Source organism: Vicia villosa, linkage group LG6 (assembly GCF_029867415.1).
Source record: "Vicia villosa cultivar HV-30 ecotype Madison, WI linkage group LG6, Vvil1.0, whole genome shotgun sequence".
In the NCBI taxonomy this organism is placed as follows: domain Eukaryota; kingdom Viridiplantae; phylum Streptophyta; class Magnoliopsida; order Fabales; family Fabaceae; genus Vicia; species Vicia villosa.
In genome coordinates, this window is record NC_081185.1 from 27,498,767 (window position 1) to 27,525,168 (window position 26,402).

At 35.8% G+C, this 26,402-nt stretch overlaps 1 protein-coding gene across 1 annotated transcript; it reads right to left on the reverse strand.

Moving 5' to 3' along the window:
• Positions 1-321: 321 nt before the first annotated feature.
• Positions 322-25,569, reverse strand: LOC131613430 (heat shock cognate 70 kDa protein 2-like). Its single transcript, XM_058885101.1, has 3 exons — positions 25,334-25,569; positions 23,890-25,073; positions 322-384 (listed from the first exon to the last, which is right to left on the reverse strand). Exons 1-3 carry the CDS (start codon positions 25,551-25,553, stop codon positions 322-324), a joined length of 1,467 nt encoding a protein of 488 aa, XP_058741084.1. The 5' UTR covers positions 25,554-25,569.
• Between the last annotated feature and the right edge of the window lie 833 nt (positions 25,570-26,402).

The window sequence follows — 26,402 nt, forward strand, 5'->3', positions numbered from 1 at the left end:
CATCGAGATAGTAAGATATGTTTATAACATCCAATACAATTTCGTCTACTATCAACAAGGGATTAAGGGTGATCAAGTCCTCAATTTGTCAATAGACAGCCGACAATCATAATAGAGTATAACCATCATTACAAACTATAACAGTGTTCCTTTAGAAATTGAACTCACTTCACCAAAATACCATACTTTAACAACTTGCAATACTACCTGAACCTGCTAACACTGACGTCTTGCAGCTACTTACTAAAACACCTCTGACGATACATTAGAACACAATTTATTTCCACCATCACCAACACTTCTTATCAATTGAAATCATACTCATCTCTTCGCATTTCCAACTCTCACTCGCGATCCATAACGTTTCAACAACTCCAACAGTTTCTACCACAGTTTCAATCATTTATCAGTAATCCTACAATGAGGTATACAACAGTTCTTCACTTAATCACTAATCAAACATCTTACGCAAGACTACTTAAATAACAACTTCATAGTCCATTAACAATGCTGAACACAACAACTTTCTAAATTCTATCTTCCGGAATTTATTCTTGGTACTTAACGGTTACCTCCCGAAACATTAGGGATTTGCACCATACTTGCAGATCTACAACTGCTACACTGCTCCTCATCCTTCGAAGAGTAAACATCAATAATTCCTGATCATTCTCCTTTTACAGACGCTCCGAGCTTATTAAATAACCAAAAATTTGAATCCATGTCAACAAGCTCCAACAATACTTGCATTGTCTCCTTAAGCAGTACATTGCGCCAACAACTTACAACTGAAACATATCCGAGAAGCAAAGCTTCTCCCCCACTTCGCTCAAACTAAACCCTGCAGCACAACAAACAAATACCAACAGTGTTTCACACACATGTTGTATACTAAAGAATAAAACACTGGCAGAATTCAATTGTCACACAAACTCAACTGACTCGACAACTTGGCCGGACGGATCGACCTGCTCTGATACCACTAATGTAACAACCCTTTTATACCCGAAAATAAATAAGCATATAATCAGAGAATAAGCAAGCATATAATTCAAAAGGGCGTCACATCGACGTTTCAAAAACTAAAAGATTTTAAAAACCGACAACATTTATCCACAATACACAACACACCTGGTCATTTCAGATAACACCTAACATTTAATCATAATTCCTCCTGAATATGCATTCACAATGGAAAATACTAAAATACTCATGTATTCCATTATCACCTCTCATGTCCCATACCATGATCATAACTCAATAACACTCTCAATATAAAATAAACCATAATCAGAATATTTGGCTTAAAGCCTCTCAAACAACAAGTGGCCAAATAAACAGGTTCACAAGTTCTAACATAATACATAACCAAATAGAAACATGAGTTCAACACGCCTAGTCTACCCAGTGTTACATGACCAGAGCATTGACTCGCTACTTAATCATCAAACAAACTCGGAAGCTCTCCGACTAAATCTCGTACGAACTACTAATCGCCAGAACCTGCATGTCACCAAACGAGGGCAACATTAAAACAGAAGGGTGAGATTACGAATCATTATGAAGAAAGTATAATAAGATACAATGATTCAATCAACAATTATAGGAATTCATCACACTTATATAACCATGTAAATAATACTAACCAACATTTATTTCACAAGTTACAAGCATACATAAAAACTCAAGGGGTATAATATTAAATTCCAATACTATATTTTCAAATAATACACATAACTATAATTATCACATAATCATATATTTTACCAAGTCATTTGTCCAAACATCACCAAATCAAATTATCACCTCTCAAGTACACATAACAATCACATAAATGCATACATTCAAACATCACATAACCTCAATGTGACTCAATGCAAAATATGTGACTCAATGCATGTGGTACCCAATGTGGACCCAAAGTTCCACCGCTTCCGATTCATATAGAATCTAGCCACGCTTCAGATCCGGACAAGATCGAAGCCACCAAATGTAAACATATAGTTTACCGCTTTCCATTTAAGGATCACCGTCTAATACCATGTGAACCCATAGTTTCACCGCTTTCACAATAAAGCCGACTATGCCATGAATGAATGTACAATTACCAACCAATTATGCAATTAAGATCATCTCTACCATCTTAACATTCCGCATATCACAATAATTCAACTTGATGAATTATCTACCAATTGTACACAACACATACATATCATTCACATATAAAAGGCCTATTAATCAATTACGATTCACAAAATCCAATTAACACTAATATCCATACTATTTCATGTCAATTGACATTTATCACATATATAGGAATATACACATTATCAAAACAACATCATTGGCGTAGCAATATATTATTCTCAACATAAATATTCGAGCCAAAAACACAATTACAGAAAAATTCTCAAAATACCGTAATTTACTGATAAAGCGAATAATTGATCCAAGTCCGAACATAATCCAATCAAATCGGCTCTATGTAATTAATATCTCCTACTGCCAACAAAACTATTTTTATTGAAAAGAATGTCAAGCTAGCTTTCTAACGCTTCGAACGGTACTCAAAACAGATTCACAGTTTAAAAGTTATGAATTTGTAAAGTTTCAACGAGAATGTAACACCGACATCCTAAACTGTCAATTCTAACCATGTCAGAGTTACGCCAAACAATTAAAAACATGACTCTTAATAAATCAAAACAAATCTGACAATTTTGTTGACAATTCTAACAACCCTATTGACAATTCTATCGAAATTGAAACTAACTAATTAATCAAATAACTCAATATTTATCTCTAACTCAAAACTCCGGAAAATATTATATTAATACTATTTAATTATTATTATTATTATTATAATTAAAATATATATCAGTAACCTTGAATTGAAACAATTGGAATGGGTTTATTCTGTTACAGTACAAAACGTTTTTCTCAATTTTACACATAGCACTGCTAGAGTATCACTGCAATTGTATAAATTATAAAGGTGCTCAAGTTAGTTTCGGTGGCTATTATTTTTGTTATTCTTAACTTCATGGACCTCTATTTTATTTAGTGTTTCACTATTATTATACTAAACTAATGACTTATATAGGTAGACTTGTAATGTGAATGAAATACAAAAAAATCTATGCTACAGTACCAATTTATTTCACCCAGCAAAACATGTAATTTGGATATTCATTATATATCATAGATAACACCACTAACACACTTTATGCACCATATTATAGTTTTACGCTACAGTAAGCAGCAAAACATAATTTCATGAGCCTAATAAAATATACCCCTTATCAATTTCAATTGTTATATTTATCCAAGTAAAACATAGCAGCTGCCAAATTATCAATTGATATATGTCGCTTCAGCACCAAAATTACCACACAGTATATATTTATATGTCAATTTGTGATTCTCAATTATCTCTCAGTTTCACTAATGTACTAATTACTAACATCAAAACATGTTTTTAATCTCGATTTCATGAATTCTCAACAAAACCTAACATGTCAAAAACCTAAAAATTGAAGAACAAGAATCCCTAAATCATGTTAATCTACCCATTGACCCAATCATACTAACCTATAATAATAAGGATTCTCCCCCTTACCTTGAATCAATCTCCTTCTATCTTCTAGTTCCTCCCCAAATCCTCTTCTCTTGAGTTCTCTTTCTCTTCTCTACTTTCTCCTCTAGCCTCTTTTTTCTTCTTTTTCCCCCCAAATGAGATATAACCACTAAAACCCTATTTTCCTTACTATCTCTATTTTTAATGGGCTTAACCCACAATCAACTTCATATTTTATTTCTACTACTTAGGCCCAATTAGTTATATCTCTCTAATAACTTAATTAACCCATTAAACACAATAAACACAATTATACACAAAATTTATTAATTAAATTAATTATTATATCACATAACAACTAAATAAATATTTAACACACAATGAGCCTAATAAAATATACCCCTTATTACTCAATGTCTCATATTTACGGTCTAATCTTAATTACTCGGAAAATTGTCAAAACGTTAAATACTAACTCATTAATATTTCTAATACTAAAAATATTAAAATTTTCGATTAAACATCAATCCGCTATCCCGAACTAATACCGACTAAATCGTCCCAAAATGCGAAGATTTCAATAAACATCTCAATAAATAAATAATATTATTCTTCCGACTATCCGACTAAAATCCAACTTTAACTTAATAAATCCAAATACGCCTCTTACAATAATACCGACAATCCAAACTCGGCTAAATCCAATATTTAATTCCTTTAGTAATTTAACTAACCAAAATGTCACTTCTAATTATTTTTCGTCGATATAATAATAATAGTTTACTCACCGATATAACCACTTATTCACCATAATATAATTACCAACCGATAATTCCGAAAATAATATAAGAATATTTAATTAAATAAATAATTAAAATAATCGGGGCGTTACAACTCTCCCCCACTTAGAATATTTTCGTCCTCGAAAATTAGCCTAACATAACCATCCTTAACATCGCGTCCTCATCCAACTTTCTCATTCTCAAGTTGCACTTGACAACACTCTGACTATTACTTTTTCCGTATTCGTATCTCAACACGACTTGAATCTAAACCTCATACGTCAAACTCTCAGTTATCCTTGCAACATAGTCGTTACTAACTTGCCAACAATTTCAGCAATATCTTGGAACAACATCTTACGACATAACAACCACCTTCACTCGCTTATACTTGACGATACAACATTGCTTCATCATCACAACAACATATTCAACACAGATACACATATACAGTTCTTATTTCCATACTCAGGTGTCCTTCACTAACGAAGCACCAACAACAACATTACTGCAACAGCGACAAACTTATCATAATACCATCCTGATAACATAACTCGACTAATAACCACACAACTCTTCATCGATCCATAATTTGCAAGACATCCTTGTAAGTTTAAGAGTGCGCCTAAGAGGGGGGGGGGGTGAATTAGGTTTTTCAAAGATTTATCCGGTTTTAGAATACTTGTACTTATTTTTCTGGTTTGGTGTTTGAAGGTTTTTGAATGGTTCTTTTCTTTTCTTGATAATAGTTATGAAAGCGGTAAAATGCGAAAAAGTAAAGAACACAACGATATATACTGGTTCCCCTCACAATCCGAGAGGACTCCAGTCCCCTTTCAACATGAAAGAGATTTTACTATTGTTAGATCTTTGTACAAGCCTATACCAAGACTCCTCCTACAATCTTCTAACAAAACCACCAAGAACAATCCTCTTGGATTTTCACTAAGTACATTAAGAGAACAATCCTCCCTTAATGACTTTCTTGCTTCCAACAATCCTCGACAACAAGAACAACCAACCAAGTAGAACAAGAAAACAATCCTTTCCTTTCTACTAACTTGTTTCCAACAATCCTGGACAACAAGAATTTACAAACCAAATCTGGAAAATATTTGAGTAATAAAGTTGATGAACATATATATCAATCTATAAGATTGATCTTCTCTTTCAAGCAAGACAATTTACAATGATATAATAGTGCTCAAGTGTTTATGTATGAATGAGAAACTTTTCTAACAATGTGTAGAAAAAGTTTCAATGAAAGTTCAAGTATGAAACACTTGTATGAAAATATATGATGAAAATATATGATCAAAAAGGTGGTAAATTGTAATGAAAGAGGTGAGATTTAAATCTGAAGTTTATGGTATTTATATAGGTATTTACACCCTTTAGAAAGAGTATAAAATAATCAAACAATGCAATGTTTAAGGTTTGAAAAGATATTCACGTTTGAACATAAAGCAAAATGAAACAAGGCAATGTTTCAGCAGGTAATCGGTTACCAAAAGCAGGGTAATCGGTTACCCACTCCCAACGTTCATATTTTTGAATTTTTCAACTCAGTAACCGATTACTGAAACAAGGGTAATCGGTTACCCATACAAAAAACAGTGGGAAAAGTTTCAGTAACCGGTTACTGAAACCAGGGTAACCGGTTACCTCAGCATAAGGAGTAAAAATGCATGTTTTTGGTATATGGAAACTTATGCCATGCATATATAAGTTTGGACATGCATATTTATGAAAGTTTATATGATTTTTGAGCACTAAGTAGTATCAATGTAAAAGGAATTAGCTTGTACCATTATGATATGAAGATCAATCAATCAAAGCTAATCTCCATGAAAGTTGCAATCTTGATCCATAGCTAATTTGATCTTTTTGCTCATCCTTTATTGATGTATACTCATGATAGTTGTCTTCATCAAAACATAGTGTTGTAGAGGCTTGCCTTCACATTCTCCCCCTTTTTGATGATGACAACCTTTGAAATATGAAGTGTAATGTTCTTATGTGAATGCTCCCCCTAAATTTGATAACTCCCCCTTGATCAAAGCTCTCCCTTGATTTATAGAGAATTTTACTTCTTTGTGGCTGCAAATGTTAGAGACAAGCAAGCATACACATACACACAAATATCTTCTCCCCCTTTGTCATTATCAAAAAGGATGGGAAAAAAGATAAATTATTGAAAATAAAAATATGAAAACAATTAATCTTTACCTATGAGTTTTACCTCATGAGTGACTTCATCAAACATTCATCTTTGGTGAATATTATTTTGAAGCTTTTGTCACAAAGTTGACTTTTGCTTTAGAGGATTTTGCTTTAGTCCTTCAACATAAAGTACATCCTCAATGGTTGTCAAATTTAGTGCTCCAACTTTGCCAATGCCAAGAATTATTCCTATGAGGTATTTTCCATATGTAAAATCACCCTTGGTCTTTAGAACTAGATTTGAAAGTTAGTTTAAGTCTTCCATCAAATGCTTAGAACCACCACTTTACAAAAATACCATAGATTTTAAGTGGTCCTCAAGCAATCCTACAAAACAAATTAAGTTTGATTTGGTACCCAATGTGCTTTGGGTCCATCATAGTTAGTTCCTTTCTTAACCCACACATAATGACCACTTGCCACACTGAAATTTCTTACATAGAAAGCATTAGGTGTATGACCAACAATACCACAATAAAAACAAGTAGGAACAAAATTACTTTTATATCTAGGAACATATGGTTTCTTTTTAGGAAACCTTTTAGGATGATGATGAACCTTTTGTGCTTTATCTGATTTGTTGAATTGTTCACTTGCCTTCACAAAGATATTTTTACTAGTACTTGGTTTGTTAGACTTTGCATATCCAAGACCACTTTTATCATTAGGGAATCTTTGTTGCCTAAGGACACCTTCCAACCCAATTTGTCCTTTTTCATACCTTTCAAGGACTCTCTTTAATTGAACAATTTGAAAAGAAAGTGATTCACAATTCTTGCAAGACACATCCTCTTTTTGAACACTAATAATTTTCTCTTTTTCATCCTTATGTTCTTCTTCAATTATTTTAAACTTTTCTTCTAAAGATGATATTATTTTCTTTTGAGATGAAATAGTTTTATAGAGAATTTTGCATTCTTTTAAAAGTTCATCTATTGCACCTTGTGCATCAATATCATAAAGAGACAATTCATTACTAACCTCATCGTCTTCATCATCGGAATGGTGTGTTGCTACCAATGCAAGATTCACATGTTCTTCATCTGAAGATGAACTTATTTCATTGTCATCCCATGCTACATATGCTTTCTTTGATTTTTTATCCTTATTTTTCTTGAAGTATTTGTTCTTCTTTTCAAGTTTAGGGCATTCACTTTTGACATGTCCTCTTTCTCCACATTCAAAGCATTTAATCTTCCTTGTTGGTGCTTCCACTTTAATGATCTCCTTTTTCCTTTCTTTTCTTAGAAATTTTTCAAACTTTTTGATAAACTCATTATCTTCTTCACTAGTGGATTCATCCTCTTGAATGCTATCATGATGCTTGACTCTTGTCTTCAAGGCAATATCTTTTGAATCTTTTATTTGAATTTCATGAGTTTCAAGTCTTCCGAGTTCTGTTTCATATTCTTGAAGTTTACCGAACAAGGTTGCAGAAGTCATCTTTGATAGATTCTTTTTCTCGGATATCGCCGTTACTTTCGGTTGCCATTCTCTTGTTAAAGATCTAAGCACCTTTAGATTTAGTTCTTCGGTAGTGAGGGTCTTACCAAGTGCCTTCAAGGGATTTGTCAAATGAACGAATCGTTTTTGCAATTCGAGAATAGTTTCTCTGGGCTTCATTCTAAACAGTTCGTATTCTTGACTTAAGGTATTCAATCTTGATCTTTTAACTTCGGTGGTACCTTCATGAGTTTCTACAAGAGTATCCCATATTTCCTTTGCTGTTGTACATGCCGATACTCGGAAAAATTCATCCATACTAAGAGCACCTTGAAGAAGATTGATCGCCTTTTTGTCAGCAAGAACCCTTTTTCTATCGTTATCATTCCATGAGGCTTTAGGTTTATCTGATACAATGCCATCGACAATAGTTGTAGGAACATGAGGACCTTCAAGGACAGCCTCCCACACTTCTTCTCCTTGTGCTTCTAAATGAGCCTTCATTCGGATTTTCCAAAAGTCAAAGTATTCACCACAAAATAATGGAGGCTTGTTGTTACTACCACCATCTCTAAATACTGGATTTTGATTTGCGGAAGCCATTCTGGATCTCTAGGAACAAGTTACCTATAACTTGCTCTGATACCAATTGTAAGTTTAAGAGTGTGCCTAAGAGGGGGGGGGGGTGAATTAGGTTTTTCAAAGATTTATCCGGTTTTAGAATACTTGTACTTATTTTTCTGGTTTGGTGTTTGAAGGTTTTTGAATGGTTCTTTTCTTTTCTTGATAATAGTGATGAAAGCGGTAAAATGCGGAAAAGTAAAGAACACAACGATATATACTGGTTCCCCTCACAATCCGAGAGTACTCTAGTCCCCTTTCAACATGAAAGAGATTTTACTATTGTTAGATCTTTGTACAAGCCTATACCAAGACTCCTCCTACAATCTTCTAACAAAACCACCAAGAACAATCCTCTTGGATTTTCACTAATTACATTAAGAGAACAATCCTCCCTTAATGACTTTCTTGCTTCCAACAATCCTGGACAACAAGAACAACCAACCAAGTAGAACAAGAAAACAATCCTTTCCTTTCTACTAACTTGTTTCCAACAATCCTAGACAACAAGAAATTACAAACCAAATCTGGAAAATATTTGAGTAATAAAATTGATGAACATATATATCAACCTATAAGATTGATCTTCTCTTTCAAGCAAGACAATTTACAATGATATAATAGTGCTCAGGTGTTTATGTATGAATGAGAAACTTTTCTAACAATGTGTAGAAAAAGTTTCAATGAAAGTTCAAGTATGAAACACTTGTATGAAAATATATGATGAAAATATATGATCAAAAAGGTGGTAAATTGTAATGAAAGAGGTGAGATTTAAATCTGAAGTTTATGGTATTTATATAGGTATTTACACCCTTTAGAAAGAGTATAAAATAATCAAACAATGCAATGTTTCAGGTTTGAAAAGATATTCACGTTTGAACATAAAGCAAAATGAAACAAGGCAATGTTTAAGCAGGTAATCGGTTACCAAAAGCAGGGTAATCGGTTACCCACTCCCAACGTTCATATTTTTGAATTTTTCAACTCAGTAACCGATTACTGAAACAAGGGTAATCGGTTACCCATACAAAAAACAGTGGGAAAAGTTTCAGTAACCGGTTACTGAAACCAGGGTAACCGGTTACCTCAGCATAAGGAGTAAAAATGCATGTTTTTGGTATATGGAAACTTATGCCATGCATATATAAGTTTGGACATGCATATTTATGAAAGTTTATATGATTTTTGAGCACTAAGTAGTATCAATGTAAAAGGAATTAGCTTGTACCATTATGATATGAAGATCAATCAATCAAAGCTAATCTCCATGAAAGTTGCAATCTTGATCCATAGCTAATTTGATCTTTTTGCTCATCCTTTATTGATGTATACTCATGATAGTTGTCTTCATCAAAACGTAGTGTTGTAGAGGCTTGCCTTCACATTCTCCCCCTTTTTGATGATGACAACCTTTGAAATATGAAGTGTAATGTTCTTATGTGAATGCTCCCCCTAAATTTGATAACTCCCCCTTGATCAAAGCTCTCCCTTGATTTATAGAGAATTTTACTTCTTTGTGGCTGCAAATGTTAGAGACAAGCAAGCATACACATACACACAAATATCTTCTCCCCCTTTGTCATTATCAAAAAGGATGGGAAAAAGATAAATTATTGAAAATAAAATATGAACACAATGAATCTTTACCTATGAGTTTTACCTCATGAGTGACTTCATCAAACATTCATCTTTGGTGAATATTATTTTGAAGCTTTTGTCACAAAGTTGACTTTTGCTTTAGAGGATTTTGCTTTAGTCCTTCAACATAAAGTACATCCTCAATGGTTGTCAAATTTAGTGCTCCAACTTTGCCAATGCCAAGAATTATTCCTATGAGGTATTTCCCATATGTAAAATCACCCTTGGTCTTTAGAACTAGATTTGAAAGTTAGTTTAAGTCTTCCATCAAATGCTTAGAACCACCACTTTACAAAAATACCATAGATTTTAAGTGGTCCTCAAGCAATCCTACAAAACAAATTTCGTCTACTATCAACAAGGGATTAAGGGTGATCAAGTCCTCAATTTGTCAATAGACAGCCGGCAATCATAATAGAGTATATCCATCATTACCAACAATAACAGTGTTCCTTTAGAAATTGAACTTACTTCACCAAAATACCATACTTCAACAACTTGCAAAACTACCTGAACATGCTAACACTGACGTCTTGCAGCTACTTACTAAAACACCTCTGACGATACTTTAGAACAAAATTTATTTACACCATCACCAACACTTCTTATTGTTATACCCCAAAATTTGCCCGCATCTTTTTTCAAGAAAACTCCAATCTAAAAATTAAGAGTCTCATATAATCATGGATTTTTATTTCAATAAATATCCTGACATGTGAAATACTTAGTTTTTAGAATTTTTCTTATACAGTATTTTGGCTTGCAGTTGAATTTATTCTTACGCAAACGCCAAATACTGTTTATTACTTCACACATGCTATTTATTTATTTACAGATAAATAGTACTGACACAATTGGTACAGAGTTAAATCTTTTGCAGGCGCAGAATCAGGAAACTCAGACTGTACTGGTAACAAGTAGATTATTATTATCTTTTGTTTCCCATTAATTTTTGTACTATATTCCAGTATTTTCAAAATCTTTTCAAATCTCTTTTTCAAAAAATCAAATCCTAACTTTATTCTATACATCTCTCTTTTTCCCAACACTATCATACACTTTCTTTCAAATCTTACTTCCACTCAAATTTTCCTTTTGTACGGAATCACTTCATTCCCCAACGTCTCTATCCTTCTTTCCATTCTATAAATACCTCTCATTTTTCCATAAAATCTCACATCAAATTCTAACTCATCTCTCAAATTTCTACTTCATATCCATCCTTTCTTCTTCCCCGACAAAATGGCGAAGCGGTGGGAAACGTGTTTTCTTATGGTCATCACCATTGCTACGGTGATCATGTCTTTTTTCTGTCTACATAGCCCGGAACACTGTGGACCTGGGACGCTTGCACTCCCAATCATCTACATGTTATTATTTGTAGCATGGGTTATTAATCGTCATTCTTAAAAATTTGCCGTATTTCTTATTTCTTAAATGTACCGTTTATTCGTCGTACTGTTCAATATAGTATGTAATATTTGTACTGTCAGTATTAAATGTTGTACTATTTGTCATAATGTTGCTTAATTATTCAGATAATATTTTGTGTGTTTTCTGCCAGTCAAATATTCATTTTTCTGTGCATTAAATGATTTTCAGGGTTATTATCGGTAATTTTGCTCGCGTATAGTAAATATTAGTTATTTATTATGTCTGTGTTTTTAACAAGTCATGTAAATAAACTTTAATTTTTCACATAAAAAAAACAACAAAAAGAAAATTAACTTTGACTGTTGATTTTTCACTCTAACTGCTACATTAATACCTGAACAGTCAGTTGACAGTCAAACTGCTGGCAGTACAATTCTCAGTGTTTTGTACCATCAATCAAATCAATCTTTTACAATTCAAAATTCCAAGATTTTTGTCCTAGAAGTCTTCTGAATATCACATGATTAGCAGAGACTCAACACTGCACAAAAATCAGGTACGCTTAACTGTCTCCTACACAAACAGTCCCTGACTAGGGTTTTCTTGTTTTTACAGGAGAAACAAGTTTTTGAGACCTCAAATGGATTTCATGGACATGCATATATCTCAAAGTACCATCACACAAATTTTCAGACTTCAATTCACTCAGACGCACCGTCAGCAGCTCAAACAGTCAACAGACGACCCGTTTGACCAAAAAAGTCAACAGACAGTCAAAAATGAAATTTTTTGTCAACATCGATATTTTGTCAAAAGATTCATCATTTGATCATTGGATGATCATAATTCATCAAGGAAAGATCAAAAATCAACAAAACCCTAAGATTCAAAATTAGGGTTTTCTCCTATAAAGTCAACTGAACTTTGACTGGCCATAACTCTCTCATCCTTCATCCAAAAAATTCAAACCAAAGCTCATTTTGAAGGAAATTCAATTATCTTTCAAATGCAATTGATCCCATGGTCATTACATTCACCATTTGAAAAATATGAACAAAGACATTACAGGTCATTTTCAAAGTCAACAAAAAGACACTTTTTTCAAAAGGACACACAAGGAGCATCAAAAATCATTTTGACATGAGACCAAAGACATTGGTTAGAGGACTCTTTGAGGTTTCCAAAAAGTGCAAGATCTCCTTCATATGACAAAAATTGAGGGATTTACACCTTGTTGAAGTTGGCTAAATTTTGGGAAAATGCATAAAACCAACATTGCTCAAAAATGTATTTTTTCCAAATGGGGCCAAGTTTTCATGGTTCAAACATGTTTGCCATGATATTATGGGCCTCCCACGACCAAGACAAAGCCCACACCATTTTTATCCATTTTTGGCTTAATTTTAACTTATTTTAAGATTAAATGAAAAAAGAAAATGGAAGGATAATGGATAGCTTAGTTTCTAAGCATGAGTCATCCAAGAATCTTCAATTTTCTGCAGAAGATTGAGGTACAAGGCAAGAGCATTGAAGAGAAGCAAGACTTGGTCAATAATTCAAAGGTTTTAATATAAAAAAATCAAGAATTCAACAAAGGCAACTAAAGGCTTCTTGGCTTCAATTCTAAGCACAACATAGCCTATATAAAGGCTATAATACTTCACAAATGAAAGAGCACGAAATTAGAGCCAAACTTCTGCTTGTAACACACTTGTAATCACTTAAATTTTTCAAAGAAACTTGAAATTCGAATTTTAAGTTTAAGTCATTTTCAATACAAACTAAGCATTCAAACACCTTCCTTAAGCATCACTGAGCATATTCCAATCATTTCCAAGTCTTGAAACTCACTGAACCAAGTACTACAGGTCACGATTGGTTCGAACTAAAATCAACTTGTATCTCATAATCCACGCATGCTTAGCAAGATGTAGACATATATTTGAACTTAGTTTGACGTGTAGATCATTTCTGGAAGTTTAATTGAGTTTTGGATGCTTGTACACGAATCTACCATTTTAGGGTTTTCTAGTTCAAATTTAGGGTTTTTAGTTAGAGCCAAAATTAGAACAAATTAAGGGCATGGTTGAATTCAGTGGAACAAGACGAATTGAATGGACCTATCGCGCCTAATTTCTATGCACGTTTACCCCTGTTCGCTATTTTTGCAGATTTAGGGTTCATCAATTACAGCGCTTTTGCATAAAAGCGCTGTTAAAAGTGGTGTCTGGAGGTTGAAGACGAAGACGTGTCCTCACCCCATTGGTTCACACGCGCGCGTTTTTTTAAATTTAATTTTTCTAATCCAGTGTGTTGCAGGTATATCACGTGTCACACGCCTTCAGGCCTTCCACCATCTGATTTCATTAATCTCCTCATCCAACGCTCTAGCCTTGCCAGTCCATGCTATAGACTCTATTACCCACCACATCTGATCACTGCTTATTTATTTTTCTTTTTTATTTTAATTTTCTTGCAAAATTAATTAAAAATAGTTTTAAATATCCAAAAAATACACAAAAAATATTTTTAAGTTGCTAAAATAATATTTTATTTTCTAACATAAAAATATTTTATTTTTCTTCATAATTTCAATATTTTGCATAATTAATTAGTTTATATTTATATATTTGCTTTTTAATTATTTCAACCAATCAAAAAATCATAAAAAAATTGTTCTTTATATTAAATATTGTTTATATATTATAAGCTAATTTTGTACATATTTTGAATAATTTTCTCTTTAAGTTTTAATTATTTGTGTAATTATTTGCTTAATTATGTGTTAATTAACTTAATAAATTTCAAATCAATTTCAAAAATTCAAAAAAATTAGTTTTGTTTTAAAATTAATTAGCAAACATTTTGAACATATTTTGAACTTAATTTTTAGGTTTAAATTTTATTTCCACCTTTTCCTCATTTTAATTAAATTAATCATGCATTAATCATAATTAAAATAAATCATAAAAAATCCAAAAACATTTCTTTATTTTCTTGCTATTTAAATTCCTAGATAAATGTATAGGTTGTCGAATCTATGTAAATAGGCGTAGTTTACATTTCCTGCAAATTGATGTAATAGCGTAGATTTACTTTCCGCATATTACATTTCCGCATTTTAAATTCCAACACATATAAACTGCGTGTATGTCAAAGATAAAATTGAACCGTTAGATCACTAACTCCAAAAGATAAAATATCTGAATTCAAACACAATCACACCTGCACCTCCTAAGGTAATCCCTTCTCATTCTTTTCAAAATCAAAGTCAAAATTCTACCGTTTCGAGTACAAAATCGAACCTTTTGTTTGTATCCGATGAAAGGATAGATTTTTAAAGGAAATAGGATAAAGACCTTACAACTCAGGGTAGACCTCCTAATTTGCTTGCTCAAATCAAAACAAACAAAATTCTCATACACTGTTGTTTTTCAAAATAAAACTTTCCAAAAAGACAATACTTTGTATATATCCAAACAAGGATCATTACGAAGTTAACGTTCTTTTTTTCAAAAAAACATCTTTCGAAAGATAAAAAACACTTTGTATACATCCGCACAAGGATCATTACAAATTCAATTTACAAAGGTATTTGAAACCACATATGAGCATTTTAAAGCAATTGAAAAGTGATCGAAAACAAGTGAGCTAAGCAAACTAAAGAGCCCATGGATAACCATGGATACAAAGGGTGCTAACACCTTCCCTTTGTATAACCTACCCCCTTACCTAGAATTTCTTAAAGGTCTTTTTTCTGTTTCTTTTATAAACCTTTCCTTAATTGGATAAAATAAAAGGTCGGTGGCGACTCTCTGAATTTTCAAAAATGCGAAAGCAGAAACAATAAAAAGAGTCATGTTCACGTATCTCTCCGCGAGAGGTATGGCCGAAAACGGAGGTCCACAGGACTGGCGACTCTGCTGGGGAATTACTTTCAAAAAACAAAATGTTTTCAAAAGGGGTTACCTTAAGAGAATAGATCACTTCGATGTTTTCAATTGTTTGACTTGATTGCTCTATTTTTCAAAGGTTTGTTTGGGTATTTTGCTTGTGTGGAAGATTCTAACCCGAATCTCGAGATACCTTAAGTATATGACAATAGACCAAGGAAACTGTACGGCATGTACCGATACGGTTGATCTGGTAGTCATCGTTAGTGCGATACTTTGGTTTATACTGATGTCCCTTGAAAACGATCAAGGAGTATATTAGGCTTCCGAAATGTCATTAAACACTAATTTTCTTAGAACCTTTTTAGTTGAACTTGACTTATGACCTATTAAGTGGCTAGCTTTGAAATTGATCGAAGTTAGTTATCCTCGAGGAATATTTTGATCGGCCGCTCAAGCGCCGTATTGAGATGTTACCTCCAAGGATCATAGAACCCGAATACTATTCTAGGACAGGTTTTAACCAACTCAACTTCAGTGGGGAGGGTATCACCTATCAGCTCCATGCAAGCCTTTAAACCTAAGGCTTTTGTTTGATTTGTTTGTGTGTGCCACATGTTTGACATCATAAGCATCATAAGCATATCATTTTCTCACTAAACACTTCAAGGATCAAAGAGTTTACCTTTGTTTATTTACAGGTAATGGCTCCCGCCACCAGAGATTACATCCGAATCAACATCTCAACGGTACCGTCTGAACTAAAAGACTTAGTATCAGAATTCCCCAGGAATATTCAATTCACCGAAAGGCATGGTCACCTACTCCATTTGGTTACCTCAAAATTTGAAGAAGACATGATACGGGTCCTGTTCCAGTTCTTTGACCCTGAACATCATTGCTTTACCTTTCCTGATTACCAGTTAGTACCCACTTTGGAAGAATTCTCTGAACTAATTGGATTACCTGTTCGAAATCAATTACCTTTCACTGGTTTATAAAGGAATCCAAAACCTGAAGTCATTGCTGCTGCTTTACATTTGCGAAAATCAGAAATCGAGTCCAATTGGGAAACAAAGAGTGGAGTTAAGGGTTTGCTTGCTAAGTTCTTAATGGAAAAGGCTCGATTACTACTAGAAAACAAAAGTTATCCAGCTTTTGAGGAGGCTGTGGCTCTTTTGATCTACGGTTTGGTATTATTTCCTAATCCTGATCAGTTCTTAAGTGTACACATCATCAACCTTTTCCTAACCCGTAACCCGGTATCAACATTGCTGGGAGACATTCTACATTCTCTACACACTCGTACCATGAAGAAACGAGGAACTCTTATGTGCTGTATACCACTACTGGCTAGGTGGTTTACATTTCATCTTCCCCGATCAGTGTTGAGAAATGAACAAAGAATGCAATGGTCTCGCAGGATTATGTCTTTGTCTCATTCAGATATCCGGTGGAACAACTTCTTTCAAAGAGACATTACTATCATTGATCATTGTGGAGAGTACCCTAATGTGCCACTCCTTGGCATCAAAGGGGGCATCACTTACAATCCCTCTTTGGCTCTACGCCAATTCGGATATGCAAGGAGCAACGGTCCTCATGACATGATTATCCGTGGCATTGTGTTTGATTACGAGAATGATTCTCATAGACACCAACGAAGGTTCATACATGCATGGGGCAGTGTCTATAGAATAGAAAGCAAAACTTTGGGGCAATGGAATTCTATCCCTATGGAACCTTACCTCAGATGGGTCCGTACTCATGCTCAGAAACTCATCATGCCATATCCCGCCATTCTACCTGTGACTATTGAGCCAGAGGTCGAAGGAGACGAACCCCACGTTATTCTACACCCGGATATGCCAACTGACCTAGAAGAGTTGCAAAAATCTTGGGTTCAACTAAAAGAGGAAAGAGACACCTTCAAAGCACACTATTAAGACTATGAGAGAAGGATATTGGAGCTCACCGGACAGCTGCAAGAAGAACAGCAGATCAACACATTCCTGGGTGCAAAGAGAAAGCGTCCATGGGAGACCTGAGGGATCATTCATTTCTTTTATTTCTGTTTTGTAAGCCAAAATGAGGCAAAGAAAAAAAAAGCAAAAAAAAGAAATAAATTGTTTAACTAATGTTTGTTTCTCCTTTGTTTTAACAAATCTAAACTCTAAGATCCTTGAAAACATTGCACACACATTGCATTCATATACATTGCATTCATTACATTGCATATACATTGCATTCATATACATTGCATCCATTCATACACATTGCATAACAGGTTCACATGACGGATTTCTCATCTTCTCGCTGTTTATTTCAGTCAGAAGAGATGGAATCTGAAATGAGCATCAAGAATCTCGAAGCACAGAATGCCCAAGTTCAAGTGGCAATTCTAGAACTGGCAAAGGGGCAACAAGAACTGAAAGCCCTGATGATCAAGAAGAAAAAGAAGCCCAAAGGATCTGTAGGCTTGAGTCACCTGAAAAGGAAGATCAAAATCCCAGTCAAAAAGTTCAAAAAGCCACCGATCCCTGAAACAGTCGGTGATGATGAACAAGGAGACAATCACAACAACCAGGGTTCTGCTAAACCCTCTCTCTCTTCCAATGAAGAAGATGATCATTCTGGGGACGAACCGGATGATGACAAGTACCAACAGCTGGAAGAACGTATGAAAGCTATGGAGATACAAAAAATACCTGGCTTAGATTTCAATGATCTGGGACTCATCTCGGATGTTGTTATCCCTCCAAAATTCAAAGTTCCTGTCTTTGCAAAATATGATAGAGTTTCTTGCCCAAAACTACATCTGAGATCCTATGTGAGGAAGATACAACCTCATACAACAGATAACAAATTGTGGATTCACTTCTTCCAAGAAAGTCTGTCGGGTACACAACTCGAGTGGTACTACCAGCTGGAAAATACCAAGGTTCATACTTGGGAAGAATTAGCTGCTGCTTTTTACAAACAGTACCAATACAATGCTGATCTTGCACCAACCCATACTCAACTAAGGGGCATGTCCATGGCACCAAAAGAAATTTTCAAAGGATATGCACAAAAGTGGAGAGATATGGCTAGAAGGGTTCAACCACCCTTATCTGATCGCGAGCTAGTCGACATGTTCATGGGCACTTTAACTGGCCCTTTCTATAGTCATTTGTTGGGAAGCTCATCATAATGTTTCACTGACCTGATATTGACCGGAGAACGTGTCGAAAATGGCATTCAAAATGGAAAAATTCAAATAGGCTCCTCCTCTGGTACTACAAAAAGGCCCATCAGCGGGAGAAATGAGGTCAATACAATGCAAATTCAGAAAGGTCGCAAAAATGAGCAGCATCAATCTGTAGGGGCAGTTCTGATCTCCGCATCTGCGCCTCAAAAAGATCAACAGCCAAAATATACGCGTCAACCAGATGCACCAAGAAAAAATTTCACCAGAATCAACATGCCAATCTCTCAGGCATTGCAGCATTTGCTAAAAGCAGATCTGATCACATTAAAGGGTCATCCAAAGAATGTCAACACTTCCTCTCCGAGTTATCGCCCTGATGCAACATGTGCCTATCACTCAAACTGTCCAGGACATGACGCAGATCACTGCTGGGCCCTGAAAAATAAAATACAAGATATGATGGATGCTGGGGAAATTGAGTTCGATCCTCCAGAAACTCCAAATGTCATCACTGCACCTATGCCAAAGCATGACAAAACTGTTAACGCTATCCTGGACACTGTTTACATCTATGATGTGAACAAATTATCAACTCCACTCTGCGAAGTCAAAGGAAAGCTAATCCAAGCTGGTTACTTTCCAGGATGTGACCCCGATTGCTTTTATTGCTCATACCTGCCCAATGGTTGTGAAAATCTGAGAATGGGAATTCAAAAGTGGATGGATCGCCGTATCATTATGTTTGAGAGGCTCCCTTCTATGGACGTGTTATGCGAAGTCTTTGCAAACGGGATAAGAATAGAAGATGTCTCAGTGATCTCCAGTTTACCATTCAAAATCTCTGCCAAGGCTCCGTTCAAAATTTCTGCTACACTCAAAGTGGCATCAGTAGTCATTGCTAGCCCAACTCCATTTCCATACTTCTCAGACAAAGCTGTCCCATGGGGTTACGACACTAATGTTTATGTTCATGGAGTTAAGCAGGGTACCTCGACTGAAGAGGCCGCAAAGTTAACTACTCCAACTGTGGATAATATTGTGGGTACCAGCAAGATCACGAGAAGTGGAAGAATCTTTTCACCAGAAATTTCTCCAAATGTTGCTGCTGGTCCAGTCCGAGTCCCAGTTCCTAATCAAGATGACAGCGCTCGAGGCAAAGAGCCACAAGTTGAACAAGTTCAAACCCCGGTAGAGATCACTGCTGAGGATCCATCAAAGCAAGAAATGGAGCAAATATTGAAAATCATCTGCAAGAGTGATTACAATATTGTTGAGCAACTGGGGCACACCGCTTCAAAAATATCAATGCTATCTCTGCTAAAATATTCAGAAGCTCATGCCAAAGCTCTAATGAAGTTCCTGAAAGCTGCGCATGTGCCTCAAGAGATCTCAGTCGACCAATTTGAGAATTGTGTTGCCAATTTAACCGTGAACAATGGCCTCGGTTTCTCTGATGTGGATCTAACCTGCTGGAAAAAATCACAACAAAGCCCTACATATCTCCATTGAATGTAATGGCACCACTCTATCTCATGTGCTAGTAGATAACGGTTCTTCTTTGAACGTGTTACCGAAAACAGTACTAGAAAAGCTTGACTTCGAAGGAATTGTGTTACAACCAAGTGATGTTGTGGTAAGAGCCTTTGACGGGTCAACAAGAACGGTATACGGAAAAGTGAATCTCCCAATCAGAGTGGGTTCTCAGATCTTTGATTCTATCTTTTACGTAATGGAAATTCACCCAGCCTATTCCTGTTTACTTGGACGCCCTTGGATACATGGGGCAAACGCTGTAACTTCTACCCTGCATCAGAAGTTAAAATATCCAGTAAAAGGAAAGATTGTCATAGTCTATGGCGAAGAGGAATATGTGGTTAGTCACCTAAGCAATTCCAAATATGTTGAGTTGGAGGACGAATTCATCGAAACTCCCTGCCAATCTTTTGAGGTGGTCTCTCCAGATGTCTCTACCACCAAGCATATTCCTGCTACTCCAACTACAACTATGGCTTCTCTCAAAGATGCCAAAGCTGTGATCGAACAAGGTGATTGCACAGTATGGGGACAGCTTCCCGATATACCCTACAAGTCCGACAAGCTAGGCCTGGGCTATGATAGTGGAAATCAAAAGAATGATCAAAGTCCTCGTTCTGGTGGATTAATGTCACACTTCATCAGCCAAGAAGTAAACGCCATTGAAGATGAAGGAATGTTCTTGAACCATATCATTCAGCCATATCCAGATGAAATTCCACCCATTTCCATGGGAATGTGGGATGCTGTGGGAGAACCAAGTGGCGGGTATAATTATCAGTATACCGCACCTCAGAATTCATATATTGCTATGGAAGACATTACCCCGACTGGATGGGGCGATCAATTTGGAAATGACAAGAGTTTCACAAGTCCCGTCGCTGAGCAATATCAAAATCCACCCAAAGAAGTATGGGATACGCTAGGAGAACCCAGTGGCAAATATGACTATATGGTGAAATATTCCGCTCCTCCGAGCTCACAAATTGCTATGGAGGACATTGTCCCAACTGGATGGGATGAACATTACGATGACAATTTCACTCTTGAAGAAGCCAGGGAAATACCAAATAACGAGGGTTGCTTTCTGTCAGAATACACTCCTCACCAGGATGCACAAGTCTCTATTCAAAACATCATCCCGACTGCATGGGACGGCCTTATCGAGCATCTTGCTCAGCCAACAGAGATATCTCAGCCTAGGCTCTCGTATCCAGCAGAGTATATCGCTTATCCCGAAAGATCACCGGCTCATTTTCCCACTAATGAAATCAATGTTGTGGAAGATGAAGAAGACAACTGCAAATGGAACAGCTGGATACTCCCTGCTCACAACAATGGATTGAACAACTGGAAAGCTGAGGATGTGATCTCCTTTGACCAGGAGTAAATGCCATTTCCTGTTTTCTTTGTGTATATTGTGCAAAGATAAAAATGGTTCCTAAACTATCGAACTATGAGCTTGAAAGCCGGGTGCCTTGCCCGAAGCGCACTGGTCCTTTTATAAGGGCTTATCATATCATGATCAAGTGCATTCAATAAAATCATGGGACGCTTGCATATTTAAATTTTGTGATCCTTTTTCTTTCTTTCTTTGCTTTCAAATAGCTATGTTTTTTTTCACACACACTCACATAAATAAAATGCAGATTCACATACACTTTGGATCCAGTCAATAACGATTCTGCTATTGCCCGTCATGACTTTGAAAATCCGATCTACCGAACTGAGGACGAAAGTGAGGAAGATTGTGAAGTACCAAGAGAACTTGCAAGGCTGCTAGAACAAGAAGACAAGGCCATACAGCCTCACGAGGAGCCAATTGAGGTCATCAACTTGGGCAGCAACGAGGAAAAGAAAGAAGTCAAAATAGGGGCTGATTTAGAACACACCATCATGCAAAGACTGATTCAAATGCTGCGAGACTACGTCGAGATATTCGCCTGGTCCTATGAAGATATGCCAGGCCTTGACACGGACATTGTAGTTCATCGCCTGCCAATCAAAGAAGTTAGAACTCCAGTCAAACAGAAACTACGAAGGAGTAGGCCTGATATGTCAAAAAAGATCAAAGACGAGGTTGAAAAACAGTTCAATGCCGGATTCCTAAAAGTTGTAAGTTATCCTCCTTGGATAGCTAACATCGTGCCTGTACCTAAAAAAGACGGGAAAGTCAGAATGTGCGTGGACTACAGAGATCTGAACCGGGCAAGCCCCAAAGATGATTTCCTTTTACCACACATCGATGTACTGGTTGACAATACCGCACAATGCAAGGTATTCTCCTTTATGGACGGATTCTCAGGGTACAATCAAATCAAGATGGCACCCGAAGACATGGAAAAAACAACCTTCACAACACCCTGGGGAACCTTTTGTTACAAGGTAATGCCCTTTGGTTTAAAGAACGCAGGAGCAACCTATCAACGTGCAATGGTAGCGCTGTTTCATGATATGATTCATCAGGAGACAGAGGTGTATGTCGATGACATGATTGCAAAATCCAACACCGAGGAAGAACATCTGGGTCATTTACACAAGTTGTTTGACAGACTCAAGAAATACAAGTTGCGACTGAACCCAAATAAGTGTACCTTTGGAGTAAGATCCGGCAAACTCTTAGGTTTCATCGTCAGCAGCAAAGGTATTGAGGTTGATCCTGCCAAGGTCAAAGCCATTCAAGAAATGCCTATACCTCGTACCGAGAAACAAGTCAGAGGATTCTTGGGACGTCTGAATTACATCGCCCGATTTATTGCCCACATGACTACTACTTGTGTGCCGATCTTCAAACTGTTGAAGAAAGATCAAGTGGAAAGGTGGAATGACAAATGCCAGTTAGCCTTTGACAAAATCAAAGAATATCTCCAAAAAACCCCAATCTTGTTGCCACCTGTGGAAGGAAGACCTCTGATAATGTACCTAACTGTGTTAGAAGACTCAATGGGGTGTGTACTAGGACAACATGACGAATCCGGCCGAAAGGAGCACGCAATCTACTATCTTAGCAAAAAGTTTACCGATTGTGAAACAAGATACTCACTACTCGAAAAAACTTGCTGTGCCTTAGCATGGGCGGCTCGCCGACTAAGACAGTACATGCTAAATCACACCACTTTCCTAATCTCCGAGATGGATCCTATCAAATACGTGTTCGAAAAACCTGCTCTCTCTGGAAGAATAGCAAGATGGCAAATGATCTTAACAGAATATGACATTCAATACACTTCACAAAAAGCAATCAATGGAAGTGTGGTAGCTGATCATCTGGCTCATCAAGCAGTGGATGATTATCAAGCACTGAATTTTGACTTCCCAGACGAAGACATTATGCTAGTCAATGACTACAAACAACCAGGACCAGAAGAAGGACCCGAGCCAGGATCCCGTTGGACTATGGTTTTTGACGGAGCCTCTAATGCACTTGGCAATGGCATCGGAGCTGTGATCATCTCCCCCGCAGGAGGTCATACACCATTCACTGCCAGATTATGCTTCAACTGCACTAACAATATAGCCGAATACGAAGCATGTATTATGGATCTTAAAGCTGCAATTGATCTAAAAATCAAGTTCCTGGAAGTCTACGGAGACTCGGCCTTGGTAATCTACCAAGTCAAAGGGGAATGGGAGATTGTTATCACTGGCTCGAGTTCTTTCACCCTCATAAACCTCAATCAAGACGGAAGATTGGTTATCTGCAAATGTTACAAAACTTTGTGTCTTCTTGATGGGAATGCAAGAGTTCCTAGGAATCATCACGCCCATGATATCTCCAAAGTTTGACTTACCAAGAGACAATGGTGTAACATCATGCAGCACCAAGTTCGGAACATTTTTAAAGCCTTCACTCATCAAAGCAGCTTGTACAGCTGCTCCATAAGCAACAGCCTCATCAGGATTGATGCTCACGCATAATTCCTTTCCGTTGAAAAATTCCTGCAATAGTTGCTGAACTTTTGGAATCCTAGAAGACCCACCAACAAGAACAACATCATTTACCGTACTCTTGTTCATCTTAGCATCGGTAAGACAACTCTTGACGGTCTCCATGCACTCGTTAAAAATGTCCATATTGATTTCCTCAAATTTGGCACGAGTAATCAATGAAAAGAAGTCAATACCTTGAAATAAAGAATCTATCTCAATTGTGGTGACAACAGAAAAAGAGAGTATCCTTTTTGCCTTTTCACAAGCTGTTCTCAACCTCCTCAAAGACCTAGAGTTCCGAGTAATATCCAGTTTGTTCTTCCTCTTGAACTCATCGACAAAGTAGTTCACCATCCGGTTATCAATGTCCTCTCCTCCGAGGTGAGTGTTTCCGCCAGTGGCCTTAACTTGGAAGACCTTATCCTTGATTGTTAAGATCGACACATCAAAAGTGCCACCACCAAAGTCAAAAACAAAAATATTCCTTTCTCCAACATAGTTAGTTCTCTTATCAAGTCCATATGCAAGAGCAGCCGCAGTTGGTTCATTGATGATCCTTATAACATTAAGACCAGCAATGGCACCAGCATCTATTGTGGCTTTTCTCTGAGCATCACAGAAATAAGCAGGCACTGTAACAACTACATTCTTTACTGGAAACTCTAGAAATTTTTCTGCAGTCTCTCGCATTTTTGTGAGGATCATTGATGAAATTTCCTCAGCACACACATGCTTCTCCTGACCTTTGTACTTAACAACAATCACGGGTTTGTCATTCACATCGCCAATTACTTTGAATGGCCATAACATCATATCTTTTTTAACAACAGAATCACTAAACTTCCTGCCAATTAATCTCTTGGCATCTGAAAAAAATTTAATATTATTCATAAACTCTGATCATTCTTTTAACATATCAATGCAATGCAATAACAAGATTTAGAAAAACAGTAAGCATAGTTATTTAGTGTTTTGATATTAAAGAATAAATTATAGTTAATTCACACAATCAGTGTCCTACGCACAGACCTGCGAAACCGACACAGTACGCAACCGCGACCTTTTTGTAAAACTATTAACAACAATAAATATATGAAGTTATGAAAGGATAGGAATAGAAATTTACCAAAGACTGTGTTTTCTGCATTGGAGGCAGTCTGATTCTTTGCAGCATCACCAATCAACCTCTGATCATCAGTGAAAGCAACAAAAGAAGGTGTGGTCTTGTTTCCTTGTTCATTGTGAATAATCTCAACCCTATTGTGTTCATCAAGCCACACAGCAACACAAGAATATGTTGTTCCAAGGTCGATTCCTACTGCACATCCTTCATACTTTTTTGTCATCTTCTTTGAAGTAAACGAGAAAAACCACAGTGTGTGTTTTCAAATTTTTTTCTCTTTCAAATATATGATGCAAACAAACAGCTTAAATGGTCTAGGTTAAGTTCGACTAGGTCAAGAAAATATTGGACTTAGAAATTTTTATGATGGAGACCAGTATAAATATTATCCCGTGACGTGTCAAATTTAATATATTTATATATTTAATAGGGTTTTCATAAAATTTAAGGAAATTTTTTTACCCACCTCTCTATTTTCTTGGTCACCTCTGATGTAAAACCCAAAATACCCCTTACTTCATAAATGAATTTCGGAAACGCTTTTTTTTTTAAATTTGTCTTATTTCGGAATTGCACTTCCAAAAACACGAAAAAAAAGGTATTTTTGGAGATGCATTTCCGAAAACATTCTTTTTTGGGAGAGGGGTGTTTTCCAAAATGCATTTCCGAAAACACCTTTTTGGGAGAGGGGTGTCTTCGGAGATACATATCCGAAATATTCCAAGACCAAATTGGTCTTGGAATGTTTCGGATATACACTTCCGAAAGAATTCAATAATTATTAAAAAATTAAAATCAAGGTGAATCAATACAATTAATAGGTATAAAATCAAGGTGAATCAATAAAATGAAGGTGAATCAATAAAATCAAGGTGAATGAAAATTTTCTAAACAATTTTAAAGGTCAAAATTATTTTACTAACTTATATAAATAAAAAACATTTTAATTTTATAAGTAAATTTTGAATTATATAGCATTAAATATAAAATTTATTCATTAAATAAAATTAAGACAAAATCATTTTTTAATTTTTTAAAACTAAATACAAAATTATAACTCATTTTTAATTAT

Excerpts from the sequence above, each read along its gene's own strand:
- LOC131613430 (XM_058885101.1), bottom strand. The coding sequence starts at position 25,553 with ATGACAAAAAAGTATGAAGGATGTGCAGTAGGAATCGACCTTGGAACA. Across the intron at positions 25,074-25,333 it reads TGCAGAAAACACAGTCTTTG|ATGCCAAGAGATTAATTGGC; the intron begins GTAAATTTCTAT and ends AATTTTTTTCAG. Across the intron at positions 385-23,889 it reads TCCCATTCCCCTTTGACTTG|AAACTGTTGGAGTTGTTGAA; the intron begins GTAGATTACCAA and ends AAACTGTGGTAG.